Source organism: Staurois parvus, unplaced genomic scaffold (genome assembly GCF_062004578.1).
Source record: "Staurois parvus isolate SC_StPar_1 unplaced genomic scaffold, SC_StPar_1.0 ptg003985l, whole genome shotgun sequence".
Lineage (NCBI taxonomy): Eukaryota > Metazoa > Chordata > Amphibia > Anura > Ranidae > Staurois > Staurois parvus.
The window spans coordinates 7,595-19,276 of NW_028321780.1; the positions used below are offsets into that span (position 1 = coordinate 7,595).

Sequence of the window (11,682 nt, forward strand, 5' to 3'; positions counted from 1 at the left end):
AAGGATTTTTTTTACTATTTTTGGCCAGTTATCCTTTGATAATAAAAAAAAAATCAGGAGCTATCCATTACCATTTACCACCAAATGAAAGCCCAATTTGTCCTGAAAAAATCAAGGTATAATCCACCTGGATGTGCAAAGTAGTTGTGATGATATGTACGGTTTTGCTATCACATGTCAACGGTGCAGAATTGTGCTTAGGCCTTTAGATTTGTTTTACCCTTAGGCGTGAAGGGGTTAAGATGCACAAAAACTTACTGGATCAGAAATTTCTTGTGATGGTATCTGGATTTTAATATTATAGATTTACTTACACAAAAGCATCAATTTATACTGATTCTTTGAGATGAGATGAATGAAATGATCCATTTTCAAATATTTATACCATAGATTGTAGACTTTATATCTTTCACACACACTAAATAATATGCACTGATTTGGGTTATTTTTGCCAAAGAAATGCAGCAAAATACATTTTGAACTAAATTTATGAAGAAAGATTATTTATTTGCAAAGTTTTATAACAGAAACTAAGAAAAACGTGGGTTTTTTTGTCAAAATTTTAGGTATTTTTTTCATTTATAAAGCAATAAATAAAAAACCCAGTGGTGATCAAATACTACCAAACAAAAGCTCTATTTGTGTGAAAAAACATGTAACTCGTGTACATTGTTGCATGCTCGAGCAATTGCCAGTTAAAACAGCATATAGTGAATAGCAAAAAATGCCCTGGTGATGAAGGGGATAAAACCTTCCAGAGGTCATATGGTGCAAATAAGAGCTACCTGAATGTTGTAGTCCTCATGCACACGGGACGTTTTGATAACGCTTGTAACGTTAGCTGTGTAAAGTCACATTACAAACACAAGTTTTTCGGCTTTTATTAGCGTTTTTGCATTAGCGTTTAGCCGTGTTTTCTCAAGTTTGCGTTTTTTACCATTTATTTTGACCAGAAAAAAATATTGTGTCAAAAAAAGTCCAAAAACGCTGGTTTTTTTTTTAGCATTTTACAGCTAGAAACGACTCTAGAAACACACTAGTCCTGGGTTTTTTTTCCAGCCAAAAAACATCCCTGTCCCTGGACACATAGGATAACATGCTGGGGAGTACTGGCTATAGAAAAAAAATGTCAAAAGCTAAAAACAGCCGCTGTAAAAACATCCCGTGTGCATGAGGACATAAGCTTTTCATGAATTAGGAGCAGGACATTTTAAAGGAACCATACTACCAGAAAAGTGTTGCTGATTCACCCTCACTGTATTTTTCTAAACAGTCATACATTGATACTGAATACCACAATGAATCATACACACAAGGACTATCACGAAGCAAACAATCCTGTTGAACAGTACACTAGCTTCACTGTGTGCTACATTACTATATTCCATCAGCAATCCTCTAGAGGGAGCCACAGAAGCATTTTTATCCATGATGTAATTGCTATGGGATTATCATCATATTACCCCCTCGTCTGATTTCACGCAGTGCAGACGGAAATAGAAGGAAGTTACACTTTTGTTCCAACCAACATGCTCTTCCTAGAAAAAGATTATTAATAGTATAGAGGCCTCTGAAAAGGGCAGACTGACCTTACTCATCAACAAAGCTTTAACCCACAAATGTGCTTTGTAAAAACACTGGAATGCATTAATATTCTCCCTGTACACACAACACATTTTCTGCAGCTAGCTGCAACTTCTGAATGCCCAGTTTTGTGTGGCAGACTCCATTCAGCTGCCAATAATGGTGCAATCTAAACCGCATTACAAATCTGATACTGCTGACAGTTTAGTATGCCCACGAGCCATATTTTGTTTAGTAAAGGGACCAGTGAATGGAATCCCACAAGACACTGGCTAGTACCATAGTCTATTCAGAGGAAACTGGCAGGTCATTGTTTTTCAGACAAGGAGGTCTTGTTGAGACCATGGTGTGCAGGATCTGCAGTAGAGCTGTGTTCTTCAGCCTGGACATCAGCATCTTCCTCCTGTCTGCCTGTGGTGTCACCATCATGTGCTGGTGGCTCCTGGCCAGGCGTAGCAGAGAAGGGGAAGCGAAGCCTGAAGTAGTCAATTCCCTGGAGGTCAGCTGAAAGAAATATAGAATTAGGAGATATGTGAGTGTACCTAGATATGTTGGGAGAGATTTACTAAAACAGGAGCACTCAGAATCTCGTGCAGCTGTGGATGGTAGGCAACTAGCTTCTAACTTCAGCTTGTCCAATTAAACTTTGACAATAAAACCTGGAAGCTGATTGGTTTCTGTTCACAGCTGCACCAGATTGTGCACTCTCCAGCTTTAGTAAATCCACTCCGTCATGTCTATTGTATCTAAAAGTGAAGCTTGCATTGTACAATAAAGTACTAGGTTTGTGCTCCCTATGTTCCTGGAGATGCCTCCTCGTCACTGTGTACCAGGACGGAGAAGTCACTGATAGCTGCAGTCTACACCAGTGTTTCTCAACCTTTTTTCAATTAAAGCACCCTTTAAAATTATGGACAGTCCCGAGCAGGGGCGGACTGACAACTCATGGGGCTCCCGGGCAATAGGGGATCGTGGGGCCCCTGTGTCCTTGCCCAAACTCAAAAAAGCCTATGAAAAAGATACCAGGGGCATCTCATGGGGCCCCCTACTGACCCCGGGCCCTCGGGCAGTGCCCGAGTTTCCAAATGGTCAGTCCACCCCTGGTCCCGAGGCATCCTTTAAAATTATGGACAGTCTTGAGGCACCCCATTCTAAAATTGGGTGCCTTAAGACTGCCCATAATTTTAAAAGAGCACGCCATGCCAAAATGTGAAAAACGTTTCTAATAGTTTTACATAATGCAGCAACATCCACACATGTAGGACACCCAACACTAAAGGTGATTTATTCTTCCAAAGCAGATACACATTTGCACACTGGTACTGAGTAGTATTCCAGTGTTTCTCTTCTCCCTCACTGTGCTAATGTGACCACAGCACTGATGGAGAGGGGCAGGGGAGGGTCAAACTAGTATGCTGTGCAGGCAGCTGACATCCTCCTTATCAACTGATGATATCATTGGCTGTCTGGACGCCGGCGGCTAGTAGGTTGTAATGGTGCACAATGAAAATCTGTGGCTTAGTGCAACTAAAAGGCAGGCTTCATCCACCCGCTGGCTTGTATACAAATTTTGGGCAATTTTTTGACATTTTGCCAAGGCACCCCTGAAGAAACCTCAAGGCACCACAGGGTGCCTGGGCACCCTGGTTGAGAAAGGCTGGTCTACACTTTCCATGGAACAGCTAATATTCATATATTAACCCTGCTGCAGTAATGCTTTTAACTGAGCAGCAATCAGTGGTCATGGGGGCTGTGAAGGGACTCCACCACATCAGGGACTGCTTTTGGTTAAAGCAAATCTACAGACACAATGTACAAATGTAACAGACAGCATAAGTTCTAGCTCTTGGCACCTGTGTTTTTGGATTTCTAGCAAATCTTGTAGCTGCTGACTTTTAATAAAAGGACACTTACCTGTCCAGGGATCCAGCACTGTCCTCACCTCGGCTAGTTCTTCACTCGTCTCCGGGTTCCTGACGCCGGCATCTTTAGTCCTCATACACACAGGACATTTTACAAATGCTCCTCCTGTTGGAAGCAGCTTTTTGGCAGAAAAAACACTTTTACAAATGTTTAGGAGCGTTTACTGATGTCACGCGTTTGGGTGTTAATTCATTTCATTGGCCAGAATATTAATTTATGAAATGAATTCACGCTCGAGAGCTACACATGCCTAGCATTAACATGCATTTAAGCGCAGTTAGACGCGTTTACACGCATCAAGTGTTTTATTTTCTGCCACAATGCTGCTGCTCCTAAACACCCTGGGGTTTTTCTCCTGCCTGTAAACACCCCTGCCACTATAAGCTTCTAAAAGTCTATGTTCACATGGACACATAGGATAACATGGTATGTTCACATGGACACATAGGATAACATGGTATGTTCACATGGACACATAGGATAACATGGTATGTTCACATGGACACATAGGATAACATGGTATGTTCACATGAACACATAGGATAACATGGAGGGATGTTAGGAAGCAGTAAAAAAAAAAAAAAAAAACTGCCTGATGCCCCTAAAAGTGGCTGCAAAAACACCGTGTGTGCATGAGGCCTTGGTGTGGTAAACCGACTTTGACAGCTTGTAGCTTCACAGCTGGCCTCCTACTGCTCATGTGTGAGCCATGCTGTGCTTTGTGAATGGTCCCGCAGCCTTCTGGGACATGTCAGAAAGCTGCATGTGAAGAGAGAGGGGCCTAACTTCTGCTCAGAGTGACAGGGAGCAGGTAGTTGTTGAAACTAGGTACTTGCTCCCCCCAAAACAATTACATGCCAAATGTGGTAGAGGAGGCTTAAAGTGGTTGTAAACCTCAGACATGAAATATGAACAAAGCATATCCCTCTTTAGTGTGTACTTGTCTCAATTAGGAGCGCTAAGTCTCATTTCATTCTACTGCTTTGTTCCTTTGCTATCAGCATGAAACTGTTCTGACAGGTTTGCCTGACACCAAGAGAAAAATGGTGACAGGGGAGGGACCTCCAGCAGATTGACATCCTCAGCTCTGTTCCTGTGTGCTATGTGAAGGGGGGGGTGTCTCTTCCCTCCAATCAGCACTCAGAACTCTCCTCACTGAGCTCTGCAGTGTGTAACTTCAGCTCTCCACCCCCTTTTTTTCTGAACTCTCACACAAGCTATATAAATTCAGCACTTTGAATGGATGTAGAGAAGAGAACACTGTAGATGGACTGGTACAACTTATGTAAGGGGATTTCTTTAATCTCTGTGTATCAGCTGAGGCCAGTCCCTTCACTGGGTATATGGAAGGGTTCACAACCACTTTAAAGCAGAAATTCCCTTTTTGGGTTTTTAATGATAAGACAGTGATGTTTTCCATCTTCTATAACATGACTTCTCAGCACAATCTCTACTAACCAGGAGTGACCAGAGGGCTCAGTGGATCCTCACACTGCTGAAAAGCATCGCTGGGTTCCAGCTCAGTAATGTCCAGCGGTTCTGACAACTCCAGAGAATCAATATTCACCTCCATTGATGAAACACTGTCCAGAGGAGCTGTGAAACACAGAGAAATACATGGATGGAACATGCGCAATATTTTCCTGCACGCTCATACAAGTCATACAATCTTTACTAATATCTAAACATGAACATTTCTTTTGCTTTCATTTCCCAGTTACGCACTTTAGTTTCTAACACACCTACTTGTGGTGATTTCTGAGTCTGGGCCTCTTCCCTTTTTTGTTTGCTAAAGACTTCTGCCACTGGTGTTATTTATTATTGAGGCAGACTGTATTCTGAAATCGTGTTTTATATTTAACTAGAAAAAAAGAACAATCATTGTGCCAGGAAGTAGTTTAGGATGTTTAAGACACTGTGATTTTGTTTGGCCACTTTTTTAAAGCCAAAATGTACCTAAAACAAAAAAATAAATAAAAATCAGCACAAGTGACTTTACTTACCTTCAGTGACGTGTCCCTTTGTCCTCCTTTCGATGGAACCTTTCCTTCTCTGATAACCCCACCATCATAATCACCATGTGTGGCAGGGGTTAATATAACTAAGGGACTGCGCCAGGCTCTCATCAAGCATGCCTAACTATGCCTGCCCATTCTGCCCAGCTCCTCTAATTATAGAAGCCATTACTACAGCTTCTATGAATGGAACAGGGATCTATGAATGGAGGAGGCAGACCTATCAATCATCCATGCGTCCTCCATTCATAGATCGTGCTTCATTCAAGAAGCTATAGTAACAGCTTCTATCAATGGAGCAGCCGGGCAGCAAAGGTGGGCATAATCAAACAGGTTCCACCATCCACAACAGCATGGAGAGATGGTAACGCTGATATTTACACTACCAAATCATGCAAACAACGGATTTTAAAGCTGGGGCAGATATAAAGGACACAGTCCCTATACAGCAGGGTTTTGCCTAGGGAAAGGAGAAGCAGCACAAGGAGTCAATCAGTTATACTGCAGTAGTACAAAGAGCATGCTGATAGGAGGACAGAGCAGGGTGACAGAGAGTTGAGCTCTTTAATCTGCCTCTTCACTTGTATGTGTTACTGAACTGCAGCAGAGAAAACACAGGCGTCATCCTCTCTCAGAACTGGATGGACAGAAATGCAAATCATATTAAAGATAAAACAGTTCTGCTTTATATATTTGATCTGTGTATTCAGATATTTGCCTGGAGATGAGCTTTAAAGTGCAATTAAACTCACATTTTTAAAACCGCTGACATGTAGGGTTTTTATGACATACGAGACTCTGTTGGTCTTTTCTGTCATAACTACTTCTCACTGCCTGTCGATAGTAATTTACAGTGAAGACAAGAAAGTGGCAAAAAAGTTGCGCAAAAAGTGAAAAAAAAAAAAGCTCCTGGCAAAACAATCAGATCAATTGTGTACAAAGAAGCATAAATAAATTGCCACACTACACCATCATTGTTGTGAAAATAAATACATAAATAATGACAATGTATATGAATGATAATAGCAACATATAATCAAGTCCCAATTGAGAAATCGTGAATAAAGTCCCAATATTCTGTTATTGTGTAATCATACACTGCTTGTCTTCAAATGAACCAACTACACCACCACCAAGTATTGTTAGGACTCTTACAGGAACATGTGGACCCTTAAACTAATAAGAATCATAAACGCATGAATGTAAAGGCCTGAAGATGTGTATCGACCATAACTCTCACGCAGAGGAAAGATGCTGGACAATCATAATGAGCGGAAAGGATCCCTTCAGGCTATCCCCATCTTATATGTCTCTCCGATATGTGCAATTAGACCGTAAAGGAAGACACAGGAGAGCAACATCGCATAAAACCATATAGACAATTTTATTAAAAGTGTTGAATTCCATTCGCATTTAACTAGACAAATATGCGCTGTGTACCTGGTCCCAGGAAGCAATCCAACTTCCTGGTAATTGGAAACAAAGTGATGACGTCAGGAACACAGACTCCACTCGATGCGTTCCGTCACAAATGACATTGTCTGGGGCATCTTTCCTCTGCTTGAGAGTTATGGTGGTTACACATCTTCAGGCCATTACATTCATGCATTTATGACTCTTATTAGTTTAAGGGTCCACATGTTCCAGTAAGAGTCCTACCAATACTTGGTGGTGGTGCACTTGGCTTATTTGAAGACATGCGGTGTTTGATTACACAATAACGAAATATTGGGACTTTATTCACGATTTCTCAATTGGGACTTGATCAGGGGTGGATTGACAACTCACGGGGCACCCGGGCAGCAGGGGATCATGGGGCCCCTGTGTCCTCGCCCACACTCAAACCACACCCAAAAAAGCCTATGAAAAGCTACCAGGGGCATCTCATGGGGCCCCCTACTGACCCCAGGCCCTCAGGCAGTGCCCGAGTTCATAAAGTCATATAGTGTTGCGCTCCCAAACCTCCAATTAATATACTTAAATCACTCAATCTCTATCCTGACAATCATATACAAAAGAATATATAAATGATAAAAATATGTAAAAAATATTTTCATCAAAAAATATTGAATTAAATTAATAAAAACCTCAATAATTAAAAATAATATCTGTGATTAAACAATAATAAACTTATACTTATATCAATTCAAATAATCCATGTGCATAATTGAAAAAAAACAACAGTGAAAAAATAGTGAAAAAAATGTCCCATGTAATAAAAGTGACTTTGTGCTGAGAGACCTTCAATCTATATTGCTTATAAATCCGTGACTGCTTGTGAATCCTCCCAAAAGTGCAGATGTACGCTCACCTCCTTATAAGCCTGCAATTAGGCTATATATGCTTTCGGTTCTCCTCCTTTGGAACCTACTTGATTGGAACTCTTGCTTTGAGATAATAGATATCCGTAATTAACGATATGTGCTATGGGATGAATCCCTTCTCCAGAGGATACAACTCCTCTATATTCTCATCTCCATGCGACTCTCCACATAGAAAAAAGATCTCGACATGGTGTTTTATCTTTTATAAAGATCGGCTTTATTGGCTCAGAATATAGCACTCACATATGTTGTATTCAGACAATGGTAACACGAATGTGAACCGAATCCTCCGCTGACTGTCGGAGCTATGCACCCGTGGTCCGGCAAACGAACTGACTCCCTCCGAGTGACGTTAAGGCTTATAAGGAGGTGAGCGTACATCTGCACTTTTGGGAGGATTCACAAGCAGTCACGGATTTATAAGCAATATAGATTGAAGGTCTCTCAGCACAAAGTCACTTTTATTACATGGGACATTTTTTTCACTATTTTTTCACTGTTGTTTTTTTTCAATTATGCACATGGATTATTTGAATTGATATAAGTATAAGTTTATTATTGTTTAATCACAGATATTATTTTTAATTATTGAGGTTTTTATTAATTTAATTCAATATTTTTTGATGAAAATATTTTTTACATATTTTTATCATTTATATATTCTTTTGTATATGATTGTCAGGATAGAGATTGAGTGATTTAAGTATATTAATTGGAGGTTTGGGAGCGCAACACTATATGACTTTATTCACATTTTGTCACATTGGTAGTTATGTGCTAGAGGTTTGCGATCCAACTTTATAGTGTATAATAAGGAGTTTTTTCTTTTTCTGCTTTCTGGCTCGCAAGATACTTCTAATATTTTAGTGCCCGAGTTCCCAAATGGTCAGTCCACCCCTGGACTTCATTATATGTTGCTATTATCACTCATATAATTTTCATTATTTATGTATTTATTTTGACAACAATGATGGTGTGGCTCGGCAATTTATTCATGAGTGAACTGCGCATGCACAGCTCAGCATACATTTATGGCACCACTCTGTACCGTGACACTGTGACTCCTGTGTGATGTCATTGTGGCCTGGTCATTCAAGCGGCTGAACAGAGTGAACCCGGAAGGAAGATCGGTAGAGGATGGAAGTGCCTGTGATCAGTTAAAGCGCTGGAGGGCATCTTCTGACAGGTAAGTCAGCTATTATGTGCCAATATGCAGTGCATGCTAGTACATTATGGCATAAACCTCCTGGGGGTCCATTTAATTAAAAAAAAAAGCAGAGTTTAATTCGGCTTAATGGGCCGGTTCACACCTGAATCGCACAGGAACACCATCTTCACAAATCAGTGCGGTGGATCTTCAGTGCAACTGCACTGGATCTTACCAAAAGTAAGGCATGTGCTACTTTTAAAAACGCATTGCAACTGTATTGGAAGGTACTGTGGTAACAAGCGATCCAGTGCAGATCAGCATTTGGGGTGTCATTAGGAATACTTTGACACTCGCAGCAGATTACACACCCAGTGCGTTTTGAACGTGGTGGGGGAAATGTCCACGGAATGTGGGTTTCCCGCACCACGCTCTGGTATGAACAAGCCCTAGAGCTCCATTTAGACAGGCAACAGTCCTTGCCTCTGAAAAGCATTCATTGGCGGACCACTTTTCAGAGGGCAGTTGACAGGGGGATGGGAGGCGATATGTCCCTTCCTCATTTCCAAACCGTAAGCTCCCCTAAATACTGTGTGTGTGTGAATGGTGAAATGTTCAATGTAATAACAGAAGAATATGTTGGTTCAATAGGATTAACAAAGAAGATCTAGAATGGAGAGTAGATTTCTTTAAACAGAACTGGATCGCTGTTACTGAAATCCACATACGCTGACATTTACATTGACACCCAAAACAAACTGTTAGCAATGACAGATATGCAGAAGTGGAATGCTCACCCCTGACATTCTCTGTATATTTTCATAGTTTAAAGCATGCTGAGCAAGTGAATACGTATATCATACATCTGTGATGTTCCAGAGGGTGTACGTTGTATATCATACATCTGTGATGTTCCAGAGGGTGTACGTTGTATATCATACATCTGTGATGTTCCAGAGGGTGTACGTTGTATATCATACATCTGTGATGTTCCAGAGGGTGTACGTTGTATATCATACATCTGTGATGTTCCAGAGGGTGTACGTTGTATATCATACATCTGTGATGTTCCAGAGGGTGTACGTTGTTCACATTTATACATTCTCACCAGCGTACTAGCTGTGAATTAACAGTAACACCACAGCAGGCACAGTGTTCACATGTATTATGAGCCACTAATAAAGCTGGTGGGATTTAAAGGGCCACTTCACCCCAAACATTTTATTTAAAGGAAAAGCCTTGTGGGCTGAATCAGTCCCTGATTTCTTATGCAGCAAGAACTCACTACCCTTTTCGGACTTTGCTCCGGTCCATCTGCAAATTTGGATTTTTAAGCCCAGCTCTGCATTTTCAAGCACCGGTTAAAGTCTCTAAAATGTTCAATAAATAAACAATACAATACAACAGGGAGGGAACCCCTAATAATGGCTCTATTAGGTGTGCAGACTCAGGAACCCGGCTGCAGAAATCTCGGCCCCAAGAAGTATAGGAAATAGATGGTTAATACGCCACATATACCAAAAACTGGAAAGTCAGTCTTGGGTGGACTGAGCCTTTAATAAGGCAAAGATTAGTGTACAGTATCCCAAAATGACCCTGCGTTTGCTGCTCAAACTGGTTGAACTTGATTTCTTGCTGTCATTTGCTTTTGAAATATACACCATCATTTACTGCAGTGTTTAATTGTAGTAAAACACACATTAAGGAGTTCAATATTTATAAAGCAGTGCAGAGAGCAATGATGAGTACAGTAATCCAAAAAAGATCTGAAATCGGATTGGTTGTTATGGACAGGGCTTTTTTTCATTGGGAATGCGGGGGAATGCAGTTCCAGAACCTCCAGCACTGAATGTATTTAATGGCAAGGGATGCTGGGGTGTGCTTGGGGGTCGATTGATGCTCTATTGTCCTTGGGGATGGATCTATTGTTGAAGGAAGGGTCTGCTGTTGCTGGGAGGGATCTACTACTGAGGAAGGGGTCTATTGTTGGCTGCTGGAGAGTCTGTTAATGCTGGCTGCTGGGACATCTATTGTTACTGGAGTGGTATTTTGTTTCTGGGGGGTCTATTGTTCCTGGGGAGGGACCTATGTTGGAGGGTCTGTTAATGCTGGCTGCTGGGACATCTATTGTTGCTGGAGTGGTATTTTGTTTCTGGGGGGTCTATTGTTCCTGGGGAGGTATCTATGCTGGAGGGTCTGTTAATGCTTGCTGCTGGGACATCTATTGTTGCTGGAGTGGTATTTTGTTTCTGGGGGGTCTATTGTTCCTGGGGAGGGACCTATGCTGGAGGGTCTGTTAATGCTGGCTTAAAATTGTGATAAGAGCACGGTAATAACCCATAAGCAGGGCTTGTTTTCTCAGAGAATAGCTGCAGGTACTCCCCCCCCCCCCCAAATTACAATTCAGTCCTTGTCTCTGCCCCCTACCAACCTCCAATTATCATCCCTTGGCTCCACCCCCTACGCACCTCCCAGTACTGCCCCCTTTAGAGAAAGCAACCAATTATCACTTTGTGGAGCAATTTGTATGGAGTTTGTTATTGATCACAAGAAAAGCAGCAAAAGAGATCCCCTGCAGCCAACAACAATAACCCCCCAGCAACAATAGATCCCTCCCCAGGGACAATAGACCCCCCAGAACCAATATACTACTCCAGCAACAATAGATGTCCCAGCAGCCAGCATTAAC

General features: G+C 41.4%; 1 protein-coding gene across 1 annotated transcript; it reads right to left on the bottom strand.

The window, feature by feature from the left end:
- Positions 1-482: 482 nt before the first annotated feature.
- LOC149427133 (uncharacterized) lies at positions 483-5,152 on the bottom strand. The gene is made up of 2 exons (XM_089668227.1): positions 4,966-5,152; positions 483-2,088 (listed from the first exon to the last, which is right to left on the bottom strand). The coding sequence occupies exons 1-2, from the start codon at positions 5,135-5,137 to the stop codon at positions 1,892-1,894; spliced, it is 369 nt and encodes a 122-aa protein (XP_089524353.1). The 5' UTR covers positions 5,138-5,152; the 3' UTR covers positions 483-1,891.
- Between the last annotated feature and the right edge of the window lie 6,530 nt (positions 5,153-11,682).